The 25,324-nt window shown below is 38.9% G+C and overlaps 1 protein-coding gene and 1 pseudogene across 2 annotated transcripts; one reads left to right on the top strand and one right to left on the bottom strand.

Annotated features, from left to right (window-relative positions):
• Nucleotides 1–5,994: 5,994 nt before the first annotated feature.
• Nucleotides 5,995–7,139, top strand: LOC308415061 (coiled-coil-helix-coiled-coil-helix domain-containing protein 2-like; annotated as a pseudogene). Its single transcript has 2 exons — nt 5,995–6,046; nt 6,689–7,139. The product of its transcript is annotated as a coiled-coil-helix-coiled-coil-helix domain-containing protein 2-like (transcript).
• Nucleotides 7,140–14,675: 7,536 nt separating this feature from the next.
• NXT2 (nuclear transport factor 2 like export factor 2) lies at nt 14,676–19,221 on the bottom strand (the record flags this gene model as incomplete). Its single annotated transcript, XM_080909786.1, has 4 exons — nt 19,116–19,221; nt 18,104–18,190; nt 15,572–15,716; nt 14,676–14,857 (listed from the first exon to the last, which is right to left on the bottom strand). Exons 1-4 carry the CDS (start codon nt 19,128–19,130, stop codon nt 14,676–14,678), a joined length of 429 nt encoding a protein of 142 aa, XP_080765912.1. The 5' UTR covers nt 19,131–19,221.
• Between the last annotated feature and the right edge of the window lie 6,103 nt (nt 19,222–25,324).

Here is a 25,324-nt window from a genome sequence, read left to right as displayed (position 1 = left end):
GAAATGCTACATTTGTAAAACATATTAATACCCACTTTCTCTAAAGTAGTGGTTCTCAACCCTCCTAATGCTGTGACCCTTTAACACAGTTCCTCATGTTGTACTGCTCTCCAACCATAAAATTACCTCCATTGCTACTTCATAACTGTAATTTTTCTAGTGTTATGAATTGTACATTAGAAATGTGTTTTCCAATGGTCTTAGGTCTGTAAAAGGGTTGTTTGAACCCTAAAGGGGGACATAACCCACAGGCTCTAAAGATACCTAAAAAAAATCATATGCAAAAACCTCAGTGGACATATGTGTGAAGAACATGACGAGGCAATTCACAGAGCACTAGAAATGACTCATTAATGTTAGAACTAAACCATTCTTCCTGTCAAGAAAACAAAACAGCAGCCAACAGAGTGGGAGAAGATCTTTACCAACCCCACATCAGATAGAGGCCTAATATCCAAGGTATACAAAAAACCCAAGAAACTAGACACCAGAGAATCAAACAACCCTATTAAACAATGGGGTACAGAACTAAACAAAAACGTTCTCAATTGGGGAATATCAGATGGCTGAGAAGCTTCTAAGGAAGTGCTCGACATCATTAGCTGTCAGGGAAATGCAAATCAAAACAACCCTGAGATTACACCTCATACCAGTCAGATTGGCCAAGATCCAAAACTCAGATGACAGCAGATTCTGGCGAGAATTCAGAGATAGAGGAACATTTCTCCACTGTTGGTGGGGTTGTAAACTGGTACAACCACTCTGGAAATCAGTCTGGTGATTCCTCAGAAAATTGGACATAGTACTACCTGAAGACCCAGTTATTCCACTTCTGGGCATATACCCCAGAGAAGCTCCAACACACAACAAAGACACATGCACCACAATGTTCATAGCAGCTCTATTTATAATAGCCAGAAGCTGGAAAGAACCGAGATGGCCTTCAGTAGATGAATGGATACAAAAATTGTGGTATATTTACACAATGGAAAACTACTCAGCTATCAGAAACAATGACTTCATGAAATTCTTAAGTAAATGGATACATCTAGAGAATATCATCCTGAGTGAGATAACCCAGTCACAAAAGAACAGATATAATATGCAGTCACTGATAATTGGATATTAACCCCAGAAAGCTCTGAACACCCTAGAAACAACCCACAGACTTTGTGGAGTTCAAGAAAAGAAAAAGAAAAGAAAAGAAAAAGCCATTATGCTTAACAAAAAAACTTTGACTAATTCCGGGTACTTTATGCTCATTGTAACTAGTAAGATCTTAATGCAGAGTATCAAACCTTAAAAAAAAAAAAAAAAACCAAGCACTGACAAAAATGTATTCATATATTTTTATGCAAAAATGCTTAAGATTTGTACATTTATGTTTGTTTTTTAAAATAAAGTTGTTCAAAAAAAAAGAACTTAACCGTTCAATTATTCAAAACACTATTTAATGAGAAGTTACTCCCTGCCAAGCACTGTAGTGCTCAAGGAATTCTGCAACAAACAAAATATACAAGGCGCTTTCCTCTTGAAATGAAAGGTCAGGAATGAAATATACTGCATATAAAATGTGCCATATAACAAATTAAAGCAGAGCAAGGGGACAGAGTGGTGAGGAAACCATTCCTTTTAGAATAGTTCTAGAGGGAGGGTATCTAATTAGGTCACAATTGAGCAAGGGAGAAAGGTATTTGATGGAACATTTTGGTGGATGAACAAAGCAGACTCAAATGACAATGTTTCCTCCGGACTAGTTCATGCTCAGCAAAGAGGCCAAGTAGCTGGAATGCAGTGACATTAGGAAGAAGGCAGAGAGGGCAGCAGGATCAGACAGTGAGGACATTGGTAAGAGCTTTAGTTTTAACTTAAAAGTGAGATACAAAACCAGATAGGCAGAGTTCTAAGCAGGAGAGTCATAATTTACCTTGCAATTTTTAAAGGACCACTTTCATGGTTGAGTTGGGAATACACTGGGGACAGACAGAGGCAGGATCAGAATGAAAAAAAACTGAGAGCAGGGCTTGAACAATGTTACAGTTGAATGGTGACAGTTTGGGTGTGGTATGGGAAGAGCAGCTTGGTGAAAGTAGTGAAAATTCATCTGAGTCTCCGAGTGTGGGGGGGGGGGGAAGCAAAGTCAAGAATCTAAGAAATTTCAAGAAAGGGGTTGCCATTTTCAGAACGGGTGTACAGTGTTGATCAAACAGGTATAAGGATAAGATTAACTCAAAATAAACATGTTTTCTATCTCAATTATTACTGTGGTCCAGAGTTTAGATCAAACATTTTTTTTCCTACAAGTCAGAATTTTTTATGTTGTGTATAGTAACTGATTATCCACGAGATATAAGAAAAAAAAAAAAAAAACAATTGACTTCAAAATTGGAGGTACACATTTTGGTGTTATCCATTTTTTTCTAGCAATTGAAGAAATACAAAATTATTTTATCACTAATAAAGTTAGTAAATTTGTATGAATAAGAGCATGGGAAATGAGTACTTACAAAGACTATGTGAGAGTATGAATTGTAGATCTTATTTGGAGGAAAAATTGATGGCTTTGATCAAGATTAAATATATTTATTCTTTAACTTATTTACTCTCTATGTAACCTAGAGTAGCCAAAATTCATGATTATCCTGTATTGGTGGTCCCATGTGTTAGGATTAAAAGCATGTACCATGGCACTCAGAAATATTTTATTTATACTGTAACCCAACAATTTTTGAAATAATCATTTTAAATATGTCTTGGTTAGCCATAATTTTCAATGTGACAAAACCCATAAGTCACCTAAAAAGAGAAACCTCAAATGATAAGTTTTTTTTTCATAGCAGCTCTATTTATTTATTTTTTTAAACGACTTTATTTTGCAAAACAAAGATAAGTGTAAAGATTTTAAACATTTTTTGCTTAAAATTATACATTTTTGTCAGTACTGTTTTTTCAGACATTAAAATAAATTTTACATAAAACCATGTGAATATGTTTTTTAGTCAGTACTTGATTTTTTTCAAGGGCTTGACAGTATGCATTGAAAACGTACTAGTTGCAATAAGCGTAAAGTACATGCAAAACAAAACGCAACATGGAAATAGTCAAAGTCTTCTTGTTTTGTGAATATATGTATATTTTTTGTTTTCTTTATTTCTTGGACTTCATACAGTCTGTGAGTTGTTTCTGGGGGAGTGCAAGCCTCTGGGGTTAGTATCCCACTATCAGTGACTGCATATTATGTCTGTTCTTTTGTGACTGGGTTATCTCACTCAGGATGATCTTCTCTAGATGCAGCCATTTTCTTAAGAATTTGGTTAAGTCATTGTTTCTGGTGGCTGAGTAGTATTCCATTGTGTATATGTACCACAATTTTTGTATCCATTCGTCTTCTGAAGGACATCTGGGTTCCTTCCAGCTTCTGGCTATTATAAATAGAGCCGCTATGAACATTGTGGTGCATATATCTTTGTTGTGTATTAAAGTGTCTCTGGGGTATATGCCCAGAAGTGGAATAGCTGGGTCTTCAGGTAGTACTATATCCAATTTTCTGAGGTATCGCCAGACAGATTTCCAGAGTGGTTGTATTAGCTTGCAACCCCACCAACAGTGGAGAAGTGTTCCTATTTCTCCGCAGCCTCGCCAGCATCTGCTGTCATCTGAGTTTTGGATCTTGGCCAATCTGACTGGTGTGAGGTGGAATCTTAGGGTTGTTTTGATTTGCATTTCCCTGATGGCTAAGGATGTAGAGCACTTCCTCAGATGTTTTTCGGCCATTCGGTGTTCCTCAACTGAAAATGACTTGTTTAGCTCTGTACCCCATTTTTTAATAGGGTTATTTGATTCTCTGGTGTCTAGCTTTTTGAGTTCCTTGTACACCTTGGATATTAGGCCTCTATCTGATGTGATGTTGGTAAAGATCTTTTCCCATTCTGTTGGTTGCCGTTTTGTTTTCTTGACGATGTCCTTAGCCTTACAGAAACTTTGCAATCTCATTAAGTCCCATCTGTTAATCTTTGACCTTAGAGCTTGAGCTATTGGTGTTTTGTTCAGGAAATTTTCTCCTGTGCCTATGTGTTCTAAGGTTTTCCCTACTTTCTTATCTAATAGTTCCAGTGTATCTGGTTTAATGTGGAGATCTTTAATCCACTTACACTTGAGCTTTGTAAAAGGAGATAAGAACGGGTCTATTTTCATTCTTTTGCATGTTGAGTGCCAGTTGGACCAGCACCATTTGTTGAATAGGCTGTCCTTTTTCCATTGAATGTTTACTGCTCCTTTGTCAAAAATCAGGTGACCATATACATGAGGGCTCATTTCTGGATCTTCTATTCTATTCCATTGATCCACTTGCCTATTTCTGTACCAGTACCATGCAGTTTTCAGCACAATTGCCTTGTAATATAGCTTGAGGTCAGGGATAGTGATTCCCGCAGATGTTTTTTTGTTGTTGAGGATGGATTTCGCTATTCTAGGTCTTTTGTTATTCCATATGAAATTGCACATTGATCTTTCCAATTCCATGAAGAACTGGGTTGGAATTTTGATGGGGATTGCATTGAATCTGTAGATTGCTTTTGGTAGGATGGCCATTTTTAAGATGTTGATCTTTCCAAAAATGATAAGTTTTGCTTATGTATGTGAACGTGTCTTAGAGGAATTGTCTTATTAGTTGATGTAAGAGGGCTTATCCCACTGTAGGTGGCACCATTCCTCAGTAAGTTAGCCGCAGTCTACGTAACAGCAGCTTACAGAATGAGAAAATGTTTTCACCAACTCCACATCTGACAGAAGGCTAGTATACAAAATATATAACTAACTCAAAAAACTAGATATCAACAAACCAAATAATTCAATTCAAAAATGGGGGTAGAGCTCTAGACAGAGAATTTTTGACAGAGGAATCTTATGTGGCTGAGAAACACTTAAAGAAATGATCAATGTCCTTAGCCACCAGGGAAGTGCAAATCCAAACGACCCTGGGATTCTATCCTACACTTATCAGAATGGCTAAGATAAAAAAACTCAAGTGACAGCTCATGTTGACACAAATGTGGAGCAAAGGGAACACTCCTTCATTGCTGGTAGAAGTAAAAACTTGCCCAGCAACTTTAGAAGTCAATATGATGGTTTCTCAAAAACTGGGACTATATCTGCATCAAGACCCAGCTATGCCACTCTCGGGCATATACACAAAGGACACTCTATCCTACTTCAAGGACACTTGCTCAACTGTGCTTATTGCTGCTTTATTCATAAAAGCCAGAAAATGAAAACAACCTAGATACCCCTCAACAGAAGACAATGTGTATAAAGAAAATGTGGTACATTTATACAATGGAGTATTTATTAGTCAGCTGTTAAAAACAATGACAGTATGAAATTTGCAGTCAAATGGATGGAAGTAAAAAACTCATTCTGAGTGAGGCAATCTAAACCCAGAAAGACAAACATAGTATGTACTTATTTATTAGTGGACATCATCTGTTAAATAAGGGATAATCATGCTACAATTCACAGACCCAGAGAGGCTAAGTAACAAGGGGTGCTTAAGCGGGGGCAATGCATAGATGTCCCAATGAAGGAGAGACAGAATAGATTTCAAGGATGGATGGGGGTGGAGGTGGGAATGGGAACAGGGGGGTTCGGGTTTGGGTTGGGAGCTGGAGGGGGAGAGTACTTGGAGAGATGACTAGAATTGGGGAGCATTTCTGGTGGCAATGTGGAAGCCTAGTGGAATGGAAAAAATCCCTGAGATCTGTAAGGGTGACCCTAGTGAGGACTCCCAGTAATGGGGGATATAGAGCCTGAACTGGCCATCTTCTGTAACCATGCATGGCTTCCAAGTGGTGGGACTGGGACATCAACATAGCCATAAAACCTGTCTACAATTTGTCCTGACTGCAAGATGTGCTGGGGTAATGGTAACACAGAATTTGTTAGAGCAGCCAAACAATAATTGGTTCAACTTGAGGCCCATGACATGAGAGGGAGCCCATGCCTGATACTTCCTGGATGCGTAGGAGGCTGGAGAGCCCAGAGACCCAAGGTAGAACCAAACACAACTGGGAAAAAGAGTCAATGACATGATCCCTAATGATACTCTGCTATATTCATAGGCTAGAGCCTAGCAAAATCATCATCAGAGAGACTATATATCAGAAACTGATGGGGACAGAGACAGAGACCCACAGTCAAACATTAGGCAGAGTACAGGGAACCCTTTCAAAGAAGGGGACTAAGGATTGCAGGAGCCAGAGGGGTCAAGGATACTACAATAATATGTCTCACAGAATCAGCTAAGCGGGGCACATAGGGGTTCACAGAGACTGAAGTGATCATCAGAGAGCTTGTATGTGCCTGAGCTAAGCCCTCTGTATACAAGTGCTGTTCTTGTGGGACTCCTAACTGTGAGAGTGTGGGGTTGTCTCTGATTCTTTTGCCTGATTTTGGGAACCTTTTCCTCCTAAGGTGTTGCCTCATTCAACATATGAAGGTTTGTTCCTACAGGTATTGTAACTTGTTATGCCCTGTTGGGTGGCATACCATGTTTGGATACCCCTGGGAGCTGGAAGAGACAGAAGGTGGAAGAAGGAACAACGACATGCATAGGGAGGGGTCAGGATATAATATATAAGAGAAGAATAAGAGAGGGCAATTTGTCTTTTCTAAACATTGAGATTACAAGCAGTTAGGATATGGCGTGGAAGCCGAAGCCCCACTTCTCGGGCGACTCCTCAGGCCAGCCAGCCCCTCTTATGAGGGCTGCTCCCAGAAAAGCACCTGCAGCTCAGCCTCCAGCAGCAGCTGCACCATCTGCAGTTGGCTCACCTGCTGCTGCAGCCCGGCAGCCAGGCCTCATGGCCCAGATGGCATCCACTGCAGCCGGTGTGGCCTGGGCTCTGCAGTGGGGCACACCCTGGGTCACGCCATCACTGGGGGCTTCAGGGGAGGTGGTAATGCTGAGCTGAAGTACCTCAGAACCTCGGGGAGCACAGCTGCAGGACCAGCAGGCTTTTGGACCTTGGTCTTTAGAGATCAAGCAGTTTCTGGAATGTGCCCAGAACCAGAGCGATGTCAAGCTCTGTGAAGGCTTCAGTGAGGTGCTGCGGCAGTGCAGGGTTGCAAATGGTTTAATGTAATCGAGAAATTGAAGCTGAAGAGATGTAAAATTGGTTTTGTTTAACTGGTAGTGCAAGTGTGGACCCTTATTTCTAACAGCCCCATTGCTTCTGAATGGCCATGAAAGAGATCTAACTAGAGATGTTTTACTGAGGCTTGTGGTGTCGATTACTGGACAAGTGTTTGGCCTCCTTGAACTAACTGTATTGTGATTGTGAGTTAAAAAATAAATTAGTTTATTCTGAAAAGAGAGAGAGAGAGAAATCAAGTTGGTACTTATCTGGATGGTTAATTTCTATGGTCTAGCTTTCGTATGCTGACTGCAGATCTGATTACAGAGTGATTTTTCCTTCTCAGTTTGGATTCATGGGCAAAAAGGAAAGAGCCTTAGCTGGGCGGGGGAACACTCTGGGTGTCACACTACCCCTGGGGTACCTAAGCACGTTTGATGTTCATGTCCTGCTAGGGAACAAACCTCGCTGAAGGTGCTCGTGGTAAATCAAACATGGAGGCCTGGTGGAGGGACCCCACCTTCTGGGCCTGCAGAGGGTTGGGGGATTGTGGACTTGTCCTTCCTGAAAGGGGACAGTGTCCGGGCCTGTACTTCCGCGGTAGTGCTGAGCTACCCAGAGCTCAAGGGTCGATGCTGAGCCAGGTGCAGTTTGCTTATGGCTAGGCACCAAGGGGACTCTGGCTCCTAAGACAGGTATCAAAGCCAGGGTACAATTTCGTAAAATTCTTTTTATTCCCCGCCTGTCTTAGTCAGGGTTTCTATCCCTGCACAAACATCATGACCAAGAAGCAAGTTGAGGAGGAAAGGGTTTATTCAGCTTACACTTCCACATTGCTGTTTATTACCAAAGGAAGTCAGGACTGGAACCCAGGTAAGTCAGGAAACGGGAGCTGATGCAGAGGCCATGGAGGGATGTCACTTACTGGCTTGCTTCCCCTGGCTTGCTCAGCCTGCTTTCTTATAGAACCCAGGTCTACCAGCCCAGGGATGGCTCCACCCACAATGGGCTGGGCCCTCCCTCCTTGATCACTAGTTGAGAAAATGCCTTACAGCTAGATTTCATGGAGGCATTTCCTCAACTGAGGCTCCTTTCTCTGTGATAACTCCAGTTGTGTCAAGTTGACACAAAACCAGCCAGTGCACCCCCCCTGTATTTTTTTTTAAATAATTTTGTTCTTTTTGGATGCTAAGAAGCCGACTCAGGACCTTAAACATGTGAGGCAAAGGGATTGATACACTTCCAACTCATTTGTAGAATTTATTGTGAAAGTTGGAATGTCTTTGAAGGAAAAATGTAAAGGCAAAAAGCTGAGGATACTGTACCTTTGAAGAATCAACGAACAGAGGGTTGAGATGGCTCAGCGACTAAGAGGAAATACTATTCTGAGCCAAATTCTGGCCTCTGCAGGCACTGCTATGCACGTGGTATACATAAAGCCCCACAAGTGTACACATATCAACACAAACAGTAAATTAAAAACAGTTTTTAAAAGAATCAACAGATCAAAAAAGAAAAAAGAAAAAAAAGAAAAGAAACAGAAAAAAGGAAGTGTTATTCATGCTACCAGATGGGGTGGGGCAGGGGGTTGGAATCATCTTACCCAGCTGTGTCCTCTGGACCACACGATAATGAGTAGCATGGGAAGAAACGGCCACTGGTGCAACAGTGGCACAGACATCATGGCTTTAACCCAACCACTTTCTGATTGGACTTAAGCCCCAATCCATAAAATGAAACCACTCTCAGGGAATAACTGTGGCTAAAGAGATCAGTCATGGGCCCTAGGGGGAGAACCTGCTACTAGTATTTTACTAAATGAACACACTATTAAACCAATACCCAGTAATTTATTATACCCATCGATAAATACAATTCTCAGTCCTCATCTGAGAAGCTTCTGTTTGCAGTTGATGCCATAGGTTGGCAAGTTGCAAAGAGTAAGAGACTTTGGCGTTCATTCTCAACCCTAAATGTGACATCCACATCACAACTCTTCCCCCCAAGACTCAGGGATCATTGTGGAATGTCTATCAGGGGCTGATAGACAGATGATAAGAGCTGGAGGCAGTAGATGGCTACACAGATACACTGTTTGCCAAATACAACAGTTTGGATGGACATATGAACCCAGAATAGATATGGCAGCATGCATGAAACCTGTGCAATCCCAAGCCAGACAAAAATTTCAGCATGGAAGGGGAGGAAGGCAGGAAGTCTGGCCCCTAGATGAGGAGCCATTGGCCTCTGATAGTTGCTGAGAGGAGAGAGGAAGTCGATTTTAAGAGTGTAATCTTTTGTAAATTGACCATGCTATGATGGAAGAACTCATAGTCAAGAATGCACATGGGCAGGCGCTGGAGAGATGGCTCAGTGAGTAAGAACACTCATTGCTCCTCTAGTGGACTTCAGTTTTATTCTGAGCACTCACAACCACCTGTACCCCCAGGTCCAGGGAAAACCAGGCACATTCAGGCAAAATGCCAATACAAATAAATGCATGGCTATAGTAATACACACGGAATATTTACACTTTATTTCACCCTCTCCCTTTCCTTATCCTGTCCCCCTCCTGTTTCCCCTCCCCTGTATGCTTCTGGCCTTACTTTGTAAACCAGGCTAGCCTCTCTAGAACTTGTAGAGATATACATGCCTCTGCTTCCCGAGTTCTGGATTATCATGCCAGCCAGAATAAAGCATGTTTATCCTTTCTATATTACATTAAATCAATCTGAGAACAACAGAAAATATTTTTTCTACCAAATTTCCCATCTAATTTTTTGGCAATAGTTAATCCAGCAAAATTTCAGGGATTTTATAAAAATGAAGGGATCAACGTTTGACTTTTATTTGCTTAGCTAACTTCTTGTTTCCTTCCCAGATACCTTGGAAATATTGTGTGTGTGTGTGTGTGTGTGTGTGTGTATGTGTGTGTGTGTAGTTTGCATTTGCATGTAGAGGCCAGTGATTGACACTGGTTTCCTTCCTATGTGTCCCCTTTTAAAAATACATACTTTTATTATTATTTCATGTCTATTGGTTTTTGCATACATGCATATCTGTATATCATGAGTGTGCAGTGCCCATGGTGGCCAAAAGTGGGAGTCAGATCCCTTGGCAGTCACATCCCTACAGACATGTGTGAGTCATCATTCTGCAATTGGGAATTGAACCCAGGTTATCTGAAAGAGCAGCCAATGTTATTAAGTGATTAGCTAATTCTTCAGATCCTTTCTCTAGCTTATTTTTATTCTTTCACAATTACATTGCACAAACACACACATATACATGTGACTTGGATCGTGCTAATTCCCTATTATTCTCTCATCTGCTCGACTCTCCTACTGAATCCCTTCTTCCTATTTCCATGTCTCTTTTGTTTATGACCCACTGCATTTAATTAGGGTTGCCTGTGTGAGCATAGGTGGAAATCTATTTACTTGAACAAGGGTGACTCACCGCTGGACACTGCTGACCAATATAACGCCTGTAGGTTAGAATGAAGGGAGACAGCATGGTGGAAAGCTGCTTTTGCCATCCATGGCTTGTTCATCCTGCTTTCATATACAACCCAGGGTACCTGCCCAGAAATAAGCCACTCAGTGATCTGACTTCTCCCACATCATTAATGAAGAAAATGCCCCCGTGGAATTGTTTCCAGGCAAGTCTGATGGAGGCAATTCCTTAACTGAGGAAACTCTAATTTGTATCAAATTATCACAACACCAAGCAGCACACGGCAGAAAAGCTCTTAGCCTTAATGTCTACTAATGCCTATAAACTTAGAACTAAATGGATTCCTGGCCAGTTTTTTATGAGTAAAACTATTATTTTATGTGCATGGGTATTTTGCCTGCTTGGATGTTGGTGCTACTTGTGTGCACTGAGTACCTGTGAGAGGCAGGTCCCCTGAAATTGGAGCTATAGATGGTTATGTGTCACCATGTAGGTGCTGGGTATAAAACTCCTGTTCTCTGAAAGAGCAGCCAGTGCTCTTAACTACTGATCTATTCTTGGCTAGGCTAAACTCATTGTTAATATTTTATCTAAGACACAGTTAATTACAACATTCACCACTGTTTTGTGTACCAATGATAAAAGGAGGACAGTGGCTCAACTCTGATGCAGCACTAATTTAAGAGCCATCCAAAAATTCTGATGTGAAAACCCCATGTGTCTTTGAAAGGTTGAAAATGGCACCTGATTTTAGGGCCATGACTTCTTTTCTTCCAAAGTGTCTGTTGACCTTTTTTTGAGATATAATCCTGCTATATAGCCCAAACTGGTGCCACAAATGTATACTTTTCCTTAGACTACTGAGTACTGGGATTGCAGTCAGATGTCACTCTAACTAGTCGATGATACGTTCTTTTAAAGATGTATTTTTTTGTAGGTATGAGTACCTTCATGTATGTATGTGAACCATATGAGTGGCTAGTACCCACAGAGGTCAAAAGTGTGTGTGTGTGTGTGTGTGTGTGTGTGTGTGTGTGTGTGTGTGTGTGTGTGTATGTGGTATGTGTGTGTGTGTGAGAAAGAGGTCAGAAATGTGAGTGTGTGTGTGTGTGTGTGTGTGTGTGTGTGTGTGTGAGAGAGAGAGAGAGAGAGAGAGAGAGAGAGAGAGAGAGAGAGAGAGAGAGAGAGAGAGAGGAGAGAGAGAGAGACAGAGATATCTTGGACCTGGAGTCACAGGAGGTTGTGAGCCAGAGTGTGGATGCTGGGAACTAAACCTTCAACCTCTGTAAGAGCAGCAAATGTGCCTTATTGGAATTACTTCTTCTGAAAATTGTTGTTTAAAACTTGCTTTTCAGCTTTCTAACCTCTGGATATTATTAATAAGGCTTCTATGAACATGGTGGAACATGTCTCCTTGTTACATGTTGGGGCTTCTTTTGGCTATATGCCCAAGAGTAGTATAGCTGGGTCCTCAGGTAGTACTCTGTCAAATTTTCTGAGGAACCTCCAGACTGATTTCCAGAGTTTACAACCCCACCAACAGTGGTGGAGTGTTCCTCATTCTGCACAACCTCTCCAGCATCTGCTGTCACCTGAGTTTTTGATCTTACTGGTGTGAGGTAGAATCTCAGGGTTCTTTTGATTTGCATTTCCTTCCTTGATGACTAAGGACATTGACCATTTCTTCAGGAGCCTGATATAGCTGTCACCTGAGAGGTTCTGTTAGAGCCTGACCAATACAGAGGCAGATGCTTTCAGCCAACCATCAGACTGAGCAAGGGGACCCCAATGAAGGAGTTAGAGAAAAAACTGAAGGAACTGAAGGGGTTTGCAACTCCATGGGAAGAACAACAATATCAACCAACCAAACACCCCAGAACTTACAGGGACTAAACCACCAACAAAGAGAGACCCATGGCTCCAGCTGTATATGTAGCAGAGAATGGCCTTACCAGGCATCCACGAGAGGAGAGGCTCTTGGTCCTGTAAAGGCTTGATGCCCCATTGTAGAGGAATGCTAGTGTAGGTAGGTGGGAGTGGGTGGGTGGGGGAGCACCCTCATAGAAGCATGGGGTGTGTGATTGGGGGTTTGCAGAGGTGAAACCTGGAAGGGAGGATAACATTTGAAATGTAAATTAATAAAGTAACCAATAAAAATATTTTTAAAAAGAAGCCTTATATTGAACTGGTTTCTATTCTGGGCCTTAAATAAAATAAACAAAAATGCCTTAAGAAAGACTTGAGAAAACTTGTGAAAATGCAATTTTTATTTTATTTTTAAGTTATAAAAATATGAACATGTCAAAAATAGTTTAGTCCACATATAAGCAGTTCCAGCCATTTAAAGTCACACATATTACGAAACTATACAGAGCATGGATGAAGTAATTCACAATGGTTCAGTTCTGTTATTGCTCATTATACACAGCTTTTGAGAATGTTCTCCACCAATAGAAAGGACAGGGATCGAGCATTTTAATTATTTCTGCTAAAGACGTAGTTAATGAAAAAAATTCAAAGTAAGAGCAAGCTCACTCTAAATAGTCTAGGATGTGTATGTTTTGATAAGCATTGGAATAAGCCATGGTTTTAAATATCAGTTCTATCCCCTCCTATTTAATTTAAATAATACAATAATTACAAATGTAGTGTATTTCTGGCCCAAAGTAAATTACTAGTTTTAAAACTGACTAATAAAAATGAATTTTGATCCTATTACAGAACAAAGGTAGCATGTTTAGCTTAAAATATTTAAAAATTGCAAAAAATTGTGTAAAGTTTATCTAAAAACTAATTTTTTTGTCTTTAGAAGTTAAAACATCATGTTAATGAGTTTGTTCCTTTGAAGTTTATCATGAAGATCTTTCCTTTGATTTCTGGTTTTATAACCATAGGCAGAAACGTGTTTTTAATATTATTTTTATCCAGTGCCATACAGAAATAAATCATAAAATCAAAGACAATTTTAAAAAGTAGGTAATGCAGTTGGTAGTGCAAAAACCAGAGAAGAAAATCATTCATGTGTGTGGCAGGTAATGCGTAGGTGGCGCGGGGCTTGAAGCTGATACAGGGGACTTTGGAGTTCATGGCACAGACACAGAGCAGTAGTTTTCTTTCTACCTTTCAGATTCTGACACAAAGTTAAATTTACTGCTGATATAGTCACCCTATAAGTTCATAAATAAACGGATGGATACTGGAGACAGGCATGAAGGGACGTTAAAAAAACTTAAAATCGAATTTTTAGAACTGTTTGGCAAAGATGCTTAGAAACTTTGGGATGCAAATTCTGAAACTAGGCTATACTTCCAGCAGATAGGAAACAATTTTGGCTTCAGTTTTAGATTTCTATATTTCTCATTCCTTACTCTCCCATTAAAGCTTTTATTTTCCTCCCATTTGTCACATAAATATAGTGACCTGAAGCTTCTAAGAAAATGCTTCAGAGTTGCTACTGCCACTAAATGTACCCAATACGCAAGTATCAGTCAAGAACATTTTTTGCCCATCGAGTTCATTACCTCATTTCAAAAGGAAACATGTCAGTATAAGAAAACATAGACTATTATACACTTATATGCAATTCAAATATGTCAGAACACCAGTGTAAAACTAAGTTGAACTGACTTCAAATATCTATACTTATATATTAAAACTTTAGTACCAGTGTTAATCGTAAACAGGCATGTGCTTCATTGAGAAATTACCCTAATAACTGACAAACCAGTACCTCCTCCTACAGAGCTATCTTGTGCTATCCTATAGACAGGATTACAAAAGGACTCCATTTGTGCAATAGATTGGCTTCACAGTGCATATCTTAGTACCTATATCATGTTTACTATTACCTTGAGAGTGTCAGTAGTGGAATGTATGCATAAGGCATGTAAAAAAAACTATCTTTAAAGCTCTTAAGGGCAATAATTCAAACTGGCAGCTGATCTAGCAAAGGTGCTGCTAGGAATAAAAAAATATTACATACATTTAGTTTTTGCACATACACTTGAGTTTATAGAACTTTTGCAACTTAATTCACACTAAACTTCTCTTGCTGGAACTAATGGACCAATAGAATGGGCTTTTGCTCCTTTAAATACTAGCCCAATCTTGAAAACGGAAGCAATCACTTGCAATCTTCCATACAGTGCTGTTAGGAGTGCTCTGCGCAGTCAGCAGGAAGTTCTGGTTAAAGAAGTGTTGTTTGTTTCCATCAAATTTCACAACTCCACTGGTCACAACCAGCACTGTAGTCTGGCACTGGGTAGCTTGCTCTTTAGCAACAGAAACAAGAGAAATAAGTCACTTTACATATCTAAGCTTATGATGTCAAAAGTCTTTTCATGAATGTCCTGTACTTTAAGAAGGTACACAAAGTCAACAATTGAATATTAAAAAATATATATATATTAAGATGATTTTTCAGTCCAGAAAGATTTGCAGGCTACTCTCAAGTTTCAAACCAGACATCATAATGCTAGCATGACTATATGCTCCCTGGATGTGTTAATATTCCATTAGATATTTAACATCATTCACAGTTTGTTTCGGAAGCCATTCTTCAGGAAATATGAGGGGAACTATTATAAACAGCTGCTTAAGATAGTAAGTGCCCATCTAGAAGGAAACTGCAGCAATCCGCTGACTCTAATTCTCTCACAAGTCATCCTTTCACAGAACACAGTTCTCTGAAATGTTAGCAAACACTCAAAACACATTAATCTAAGACATGACATTATTTTTTTTCTGTAGGCATTCTCCTTTTAGTTAACAAAAATAAATCACAATCTCCCAAAACTAATGGTGCTTTTCTGGAGTGAAAAGCAGCCAAAAGACGACCCAAAGCCTGACTGCGGAAATGATTTTTCATGACACTTAACTTGCTCAAATAAGTAAGCACACGCACTATCGAAGCTTACTGCTGCTTGGGGTGTAAACCTCGGTGGTTACTAATAGAAAAGAGATCCTTCGAAAGATCATGATCTTACCATGAACTGGTTGGCAATCTAGCATATTGATCTGGAATTCGCTGGAAGGCAACATCTCAAAAAAGTTAGCAAGGGCTTCTAGCCCTGTAACGACATTCCCATTCCAGATTAAAGTGGCCTTATCCAAATACAGCCTGACAAGTGCCTAGAAATAAAGGAAAAGTTTAAAAATGGATTTTTTTACCCATAATCATCTTCTATAAATGCATTAACAGATTATAGACAGTATATAAACATTTTCATTGCACAGTCTCTCCCTCCACTCTATTTCCACTACTTTTGCCTTGTTACTTTTGGAAAATAGCGTGACCATGATTGCCTTGAATAGGTATTATCTGACTGTAAACCTGGAAATTCCCATTTTAAAATTTCCATTTTAGTTTTGATGAGAAAAACCTGCATCCCTTAAATAGCAAGGGTTTTAAAGTTTTGCTATTGAGAAATGAATAAAGTGATCACAAATCCCAAGCACATGCGGTTTCAATCTGGTTTGGGTTTCTCTTTTTCAATTTGGAAAATTAGGTTGCCAATTAAGCCCTAATACACTTTAATTCTTGTGACTAAACAGAAGTGAATGACTTGATGCTTTTATGCTAGGAAGAATTCATTTTTTAGTATTGGCATAGTAAGCTCAAAGAAGTCAGAATCACCTAAAGTACTGCTTCTGACAGTGAGTGTGATTAGATTCAAATGAGACAAAAATCTAACAGCTTTGACGATACTGCCTCACACACAATAGATGTACAATAAAAAACAAAAAACAAAACAAAACAAAAAAAAAAAACAACAGCTTTAACTCTTTCGGGTCAGGTGACATGTTACTTGTTTTATTCTCAAAGGTAAAGCTGGATTAAAAAGATCACATATACCCTGGCCCTGATAATGAACTGTTACCTGATTTTCTTTTAAACTTTTAGCTTGTATCCCAGGATGTCCTCAAACCCAGGATCATTTCAGCTTCTAGAATTCTACAGTTACAGGTGTGCACCAAGAGGGGCTTGGCTATGTTGTCCCCTACCCCTTTACACACACCTCTCTCTCTCTCTCTCTCTCTCTCTCTCTCTCTCTCTCTCTCTCTCTCTCTCTCTCTCTCTCTCTCTCTCTCTCTCTCTCTCTCTCTCAATTATCTATTTTTCTGAAACACGATCTTACTATGTAGCCCTCCCTGGCTGTCCTGAAACTCACTATGTAGACCAGGCTGGCATTAAATTTAGAGATCCACCTGCTTCTGCCTCCCAAGTGCTAGGATTAAAGGCCTGTGCTATTAAACTCAACAAGATGCAGTACTTCTGAAAGCATTAAACAGAATAAGTGACAAATATTCATGACAAGGGACAATAAACATCCGTTGTCATAGCTTTTCCCACCCCCAGTTCCATCTAAGGGTTAATAACATGTTTTATCTTACTTTAAAAAGTTTTAAAAATAACAAAACAGTCCTGTACTGGTAAGAGAACAAGGTGAGACTCATTTAATCACATGAATAACATGCTGGAATAATTAATTCCTTTAAAATTGAATTGAGGTGGTGTTGCAAGATGGCTCAGTGGTTAAGGGCACTGACTGTTCTTCCAGAGGACCTGAGTTCAATTCCCAGCAACCACATGGTGGTTCAAAACCACCTGCATGTTCATACATGCAGGCAAATCACAAATGCACATAAAATCTATAAAAACAGAGTTGAAGAATAAATTACAATAAAACCAAAAACAAAGTGAGGCCTTGATCTATTAAAAACCAAAAGCATGTATGTTACTAGGATTCTCATCAGCTACAACTGTGAACCTTAAGCAGACATTTTCTATTAGTATAGAAAATAAAAGAAGCAAACCAAGAGACATCCCACCAATGGTATCCCTTTTCGCACCACCAGCATTTCTTTACATATTTTAATTTGAGGGATTAAGAAAAGATCAACCATTCATGTACAGGTCTGCTGGACCAAGTTATACGAAGTGTTTAAATTCCTGAACTGGGGATATAGGACAGTGATAAAGTACTTGCATAGTATATTAAAGCCCTGCACTCCAGTTTTTTTTTTTTCTATTTAAAAACAAAATGAGGCTAAGAAAAGTTGGGACTTTGCTTAAGAGCATGGTAAAGGCAAACTTATGATATGATTCCAGAGCTGATGTCCCCACTAATACCTTACTAATACCTTCTATAAGCAACTCATTTTCTTTTCTTTTTATATTTTTATTTTAAGCAATTTTTAAATTTAAATGTTTATCAATTCTTCCTCTCCCCACAAGTCCCACCAGATCCTCTTTCTAGTCTTCCAAGGTGTTTGGGTTTCAAAACACACAAACAAAATCTTAATACAACGGACCAACTCCCAAACCAAGAAAACAAAATAAAGCAACACCAAAACCGAAAAGACAAAAACAAACCAACAACTCCCCCCAAAAAAATACAATCCACCAAACTGTAATGCAATAAAAGTAACTCTTAAAGAACTTGCGCACCATAATTAAGTATGTAGGTCAGATAAATGGTGTTTAAGCAAAGAATAATAGAGACTATAAAACTCACATGTCGCCTTTTATCCATTGTCTCATAGTAAATATTGACAAATTCCTCAGCAGCTCTACATGCCTGATCCACATACGTTTTAAAATCCTACGAGAAAATTTTTACAAAGGTAAATTATAATTCCACCCATCCCCCTCAAGCACAAAATACACAAAAGACGCTGCCAATTGATACTCATCACTCTACAGCTGCATTTGAAATCCACCCCTATCATATAAATTTAAGTATTTTAAAGGTTGATGCACAAGTTTCAGCGGGAAAAAAAAATCTGCTGCTAGTTTTAGGTGTATGCCTTTAAAACGTATTCATCTCCCATTTTTCTCACTCTTCACATATAAATCTGGGCTCTTTGTTTGGGATGTAAGTAAAGAAAAGCTCAGTATTACAAAGCATTCACCTACAAAAGGGTACCGTAATAACTGTAACACCTCACCTAGGAGTGAGGTGTGGGCAATCACCGAGTAGGCTAGCAAAGTGCTTCCTTTCAACTGATGAACAAGCTCAAAAGCTACTGAGTTAAAAAATAAAAACCTGTCAAAATCGACCTGAAAGTCTAAGGATATTAGACATTTTTCTTACATTATATAACCACTCACTGGTGTTCGGAAGCGAATTGCTGAAACTAAGAAAGGAAACCCCTTAGAGTCGTTCTCCCAAAGGAACCCTGATGAAGTAAACACTTTACCGAAGCGGTTCTATTCTTTGAATTAACAACAATTGCCCCTCTTTTTAAGGGATCGTGAACTTTTTTTTAAGCGCCAACAGAAAGGGCGCCACTGAAAGCCACAAGCCACCCAGACCTCATTCTCTCACAGGCTGCTACCCTCCCACCTGCCGCTCTTTCTCAGGACCAGGGGGCGGGCGGAGGGCGCGGGCCCCGCCCCAGGGGCTGGCGGTCCAGACCCAGATTCGCCACTTGCTCACGTGTCCAAGCCCAGCGCGCAACTCCCGTCCTGTCTCCTCTGCTGCCTGAGCCCTGGCGCCTCAACTCAGCGAGGTGTCGCACACTCACCACAGCCATGGCCATCGGGGAGCCTGGAATGGTCTTCTCAGTCACTGGCCCCGGAGGTGTCAGGACCTCCTCACTCTTCAGGGTCCTTTGGCTGCGGAAGGATGAAATATTTAGCAACAAAATGAACCACGCCAAATGCAGATTTTTCTACCTGCCCATTGTCACCCGGAAGTAGCTCAGTCCGGTGTTAAAATCACCCCGATGTTCCAACTTTCAGCAGCGTTCCCCTTCAGTTCCGACTGATCCCGCCCATCCGTTTTTAAATTACTACCGTTATTTAGCACACGAAAAACAAACAAAAACCCAACCAACTTACCCCCCCCCCCCCAAAAAAAAACCAAAACAAAAGGTGGGGACCTTGCTTTTGTAATCTTAATATGGAAAACAGATGCACCTAAATTTCCCAGCTACCTGCCCTGGCACAAGTTAAAATTAAATGTTCAATTTTGTGTGGGGACGTCTTTACACCAGGAGGCGGGTCCAAAATTTGAAGGCCAATGAGAAACAGAAAAGACTGCCAATAGGAAAAGGGGGCAGAACTTACGGAAAGGCGCACCAACTGCCTACAGCACGAGGGCTGAAAACTGTTTTTTTTTAAAAATAAACAAAAAACATTCAGGAGAGGTTGGAAACTGTTTAAAGTTCTAGAACGTTCTCCATTTTGAACCGCAGCCACTAACGCTTCAGTTGGATGCCTACAATTTCCCACTGTTTAAAACACAAGCATCTTACTGATTCCACTCTGGAGGGATTATATATCAAGGACCACCGACCCCTCCACCCCCGCTCCCAAACCCTATGGCGTATGCTTCCACAAATTATTCAAGGACATGACAAAAAAGAGTTGAGCAGTGATCACAAGCACGTTTCTAACTATTTTTACTCACATTCAGTTATTTACGACGATGAGTTAAGTGTTGTCAACAGTCTGTAAATAAAGTGATTAACCAGTGAATACCTAAGATTTAAGTTCAAGTAATGAAACTGGTTCCACTACTCCATTGGCATTTCTAAAAAGAAAACGGTTCATTTCAAAGTGGCCACCGCCAGACTTCTAAATTCTGAATCAATATTTCTATAAACTTACTATCTGTAGTTGGTTTGTTGATCCTCATAGGAACTGCCAGGCTTTCCATAATGTTTGTCCCCATTGGACCAGTCACTACCAAATTTTTTCATATCTTTACTCTCCGTCAGCTCTCACGACCGTACTAACAAGTCACCGTTCACTCGTCCGACTGAATGCGACTGCGCGTGACTGAGCTTCTGTTACTTCCGGTATCTCTGTTATGATGTTACATTCTGTATGCAAATAACTTCCGGAGAAGATGCTCCTACGTGATGTTCCGCTGTTCTTCATATGCTAATGAATCACAGTTTTGTATCGTCCATTCTATCTTTTATACTGAGATGAATTACACATACAGAATCTAACGAATAGTGTAAATGAGAATTTTCCAGAATGTTTCTCAGGTTTGTCAGACACTCAAGTCCAAAATTTAAACTAATTTTATTCCAGTTTATTTCTAGTCTATATTTTCTCAGTAAGCTGTGCATGAATCTTCGAATGTTTTATTAATATTTGGTTCTCTTCTTATATTTATTCTATCAATAATTACTTATAATCATTTATTGTGGTCCCGGCATTGTGCAACACTCTAGCTGCTAAGCAGTGAACTTAGTGGACATAAAACCTTTGTAAAGCTTACTGATTAACAAAAATGTCGAACAATTAAGTACATACTAATAAGGTTTAAAGAAATTCCATGTAATGAATTCTGAATATCTAGTTTCCAGTCTCTAAAACACTTTCTATCCCATCTTCTCTCTCTGTATGTCTCTGCATTTCTCACACCTCTTTCCTTTTCTTCCTTCCTACACTCCTTCTCCTCCCCCTCAGTCTTACCTCTTCTGTTTTACATTTAATCACTTTATCCCCACCACCACAGTCCTACTATTTCCATAATTACATAAAATATACATAAAATAAAAAATCTCTTAAAAAAAGAATGTGAGATGAAACTCAAAAGAGAAAAGAAAAACCCAAAACATTTGTTAGGATGACACAATCTGGTTTGGAGAGATGGCTCAGCAGTTAAGAGTTGCTCTTGCAGAGGACCGAGGGTTAGTTCCTATCACCCATATCAGTTAGCCTGGAACTGTCTGTAACTCCAGTTCCAGGAAATCAGATATCCTCTGGCCTTCTTTGGTATCAGCATGCATGTAGTACATCTGCATATATCCAGGTACACTCACATTCACAAAATCATTTTTAAAAGAAGATGATGCAACTGCCTGATCAACACCTTGTCATTTATCCATTTAGTACTTATTAATGAATTTATTATTTATTCACTTATTTGAAGTGAAAACTTAAGACTTTTTTTGAAAGTCAGTTGTGTTGGATGGTGTTTTGTTGGGGCACACGCGAAGGAGTAATTTGTTGAAGTAGACATAGGTGAAAAGATGTTTTGCTAAAGTAAGTACATAAAGGACACATGGTGAAGAACTTTTTGTTAATGACGTATGTATTGGTTTATCTTAAATTGTGTAGTTGAACTTTATTTGTCAGGTTTCCATAGAGAGAATCATATTTTTAAAACTTCTGATGGTATGCTGCAGCTTCTTGCTGCTTTTTTGGACTCAGACCTATATTTATTTATTTGTTTACTTATTATATATCACTTTTTATTCTTCTCTTTCTTCATCTCCTCCTTCTTGATTTGCTTACTTTATTTCTACCTGTCTTTCCAATACCTGGGCATGTGTGATCACTTTTGGGAAGCTTTAGCTCATTTGATTTTTTTCTAGAAACATAGTGTATAGGACATCGCTCTTAGGCCTATAAAGTGGCTACTGAGATGGATAGTAGTGCTCAAGGAAAAAAGAAGAACTGAGATTTTGGAAAGGGATATTTGTTTAGAGGAGGAATGAAAACTCGAGAGTTTTATTCTGTTTTATTTTTATTGCACATAATTTTGTGCTATGATGAGAGAATTACAACACTGAGGTGCTACCTTAAACGTGTGAGGCTGGGTAAAATGATGACACTGAAAAACGTACTGGGACTCTGAAGTACATTTCTGGAGCTTTGAATTGAAAACATTTGAAAAACCTGTTGGATATGTGTTGAGACATGGAGAACAACAAGCAGTAAAAAAAGAAAACAACAGGTGAGAAACGAGCTTCATTGTTGCTAGAAAACTGCAATTGTTTAAAGTATGAGAGTGACTAGGAACTGTATTAAAGGGTTTTTCATGAATTAAAATAACATTGGGAATAAATACACTAGTTTAGCCATCAGTCTGGATTCACAATCTAACCCTGCTGTTGTGCTGTTCTCTGACCTTGAAGACGTTACCTGTGCATTATAAGACTCACTCTTTCAATCAATAAAATGGAAAAAAAAATAGTATATATGTCAAAGCATTGCTGGAAAAGGCAAAATGGCTTATAGGAAAGGGAGCCTGCCACCAAAACTGATGTCTGATGTTCAGTTCCCAGGACACACATTGTGGAAGGAGAGAATAGACCCTTACAAGATGTCATCTGACCTCCACATTTGCATCATGGTGTGCATCCCTTCTTTGTACAGATAACCAATAAAAAAAAGTGTATTTTGAAAAGCTCATTGTTATGAGAGTCATTCAGACTTTTATATGCTCTTTGAAAAATACGATGTCCCATCCATATGAGAGATTAGCAGCCCAACCTCTGAGATGTATTTAGAAGGGATTAGATAATTTGGGAGGTGAGAAGCAGCACCAGTCAGTTCAGGAAAGAATTGAAAACCCTTGCAAAACAGACTATAGAAGCAATAGATTGTGTGTGTGTGTGTGTGTGTGTGTGTGTGTGTGTGTGTGTGTGTGTGTATTCCTTACAGTTGCATAGTATAACCAACTGTTTTAAAGTGGAGACCTAGGAGGATTAAAGTTCTTGGTAGTTACTGCAGTCTTACATGAATCTTTCCATTGCATCAAATTTGAGGAGGAACAATATATAAACTCAGGGCAAAGGTCAGGTCTGAGTAGTCAGTAACTTCCTCTTGAATCTTTAATTGGCAAACATCTTGTTCATACTGGACAATGCTCTTAATTACCTGTTAATTTAGATATACTTTATATACCACATGAGCAATTCATTTAGAGCATATGCCCCCAAAGTTCTTATATAGTCACAGATTGATTCAAGCGTTATTACAAACAGGTTTCCCTTTAACAGTTGATTATGATTTGCTTTTTCAATCCAGCTCCTGGCAAAACACTAATATACAGCCTTTCTCTAGACATCTACTTATTGTGGACATTTCATGTAAGAGGAATTGTACAAATGTGATCATTTGTGCTTGGTATCTTTAATTTAGAATATTTTTGACATTTTCATGCCCTGTGAATCCTTTCAAATAGTGCTACTAAGCATTCAAATATATGAGCCTATGGGGCAATTGTTATTCACACTGCCACAGCATCTAATACTTTAGACAGTAATTGAAAACAATATATGTATTTTTAAAAGTATCATGGAATTTGACAAAATATGATGGGTAAAATAAGCCAGTTATAGGAAGGAAAATATTGTGGGATCTCTTTCACATATAAAATCTAAAAAATGTCATATGTATGCATAGAATAAAACTGTTTTTTAGGAGCAATAGGGAATAGAGTAGGGAGATGCAGGTCAAAGGACAAAATGTAGCAGTCTACAGAGCTTATCTTATGTTAATATAACAACATTCCTAGTTGATAGTAGTGTACTATATTTAGGAACTGTGTAAACATATAGATTGCACATGGTTTTGTCCTAAAATGAAAATGGATAACCATGTGAGATGATTAGCATCTTTTGTACCTTAAATAGACGCAATAAGATTTATATTTAAAATATTTTATAGTAAACACTCTTATTATGAATATACTTAGTTTTTCTAGTAGATTTGGCATTTCTGAGAATAACATTACGTAACTTGCGCGTATTTTACACCCTGACCACTGACGCTGAGTAAAAACAATCTTACAGAGTATGTGGTTGAAACTGAGTGACCGAATACAATTTCTTCCTTCTGTAAACCTTCCTACATCCCCATTCTGAATTCATTCTGGAAGAAGCAAAGGTGTGAATTAATTTCCTGTAAAGGGAATTTTTTTCCCGTGACCCAGAAGTGAAAGCATAATCCATTTTCACCTCATTACATTCCAATTGCCTCCTCTATGGGGCATTCGCAAGTCTTATCTTCAAGGGAGAACAATTCTTTCAACTCCCTGCTGGAAACTTGGCCTTCAACTAATTATTTTCAGAATAAAAACATATAAGAAGCCCTTTGTAGTGGTTGAATTTTCTGGTTTCTGGAAGTCCTGCTGAGACTTCGGTTCATCCAGTCTAAAAATTTCTTAGAAAAATATGATTATGATGGTCAAGATATTGCAATGAAAGATTCTGGCCTAAACGTGCATTTAATTAACAAGATGACAAATGAAATCTGAACATTTCCTTATCTTATTTTTTGCTCCTTCAGTGAGATGTCATTCATTTACTTATTTCACATTGACTCCTTCCTATCAAGTTCTAACCTTCACTCCTCCACAAACTCAAAGGCAAAATAAAAAAATTATGAAGACAATATGTGGCCTTTCTCTACATACATTCCCAAACAGAAAGAATATGTACTTATAGACTTAAAGTACAGCTTTTTTGTTACCTTTGATTATATTTTCTGATTTTAACCAAAATCTATCAACATTTTCAGTAATAAAGTATTTTTGAAAAAAAGGATTGAATGCAGCATTCCATGTGTGCTAGATCATCAATCTACCACTGAGTTATGTCTCTAATCAGAGTTTATAGTATCTGTTTGTCATAACTTCATCATTTTCAATGTTTCTGAGTTTAGTATTGATATGCTGTCTTTTAAATTTTCATTTATGTAATAACAAGTAACGAAAAGGAGGCTGGAGGCCTTGAATTTGAGAGAGAACCAGGAGGGGTGGATATATGGATAAACAGTAATTTTTTTCAGTTCATTAGACTGGATGTTCCAGCTGGTTTTCAGAATATACTGGAATCCAGAAGAAGTAGATTCTTTTTTTTTAACAACTTTATTTTACAAAACAAAGTTAAATGTACAGATTTTAAACATATTTTGCTTAAAATTATACATTTTTTGTCAGTACTTTTTTTCGGATTTTAACATAATTTTTACATAAAACTATATG

The sequence above is a fragment of the Micromys minutus genome, assembly GCF_963924665.1.
Source record: "Micromys minutus genome assembly, chromosome: X".
Taxonomy (NCBI): domain Eukaryota; kingdom Metazoa; phylum Chordata; class Mammalia; order Rodentia; family Muridae; genus Micromys; species Micromys minutus.
The sequence above is the reverse complement of the archived record's forward strand: the minus strand, read 5'-3'. Positions and strand labels throughout refer to the sequence as shown.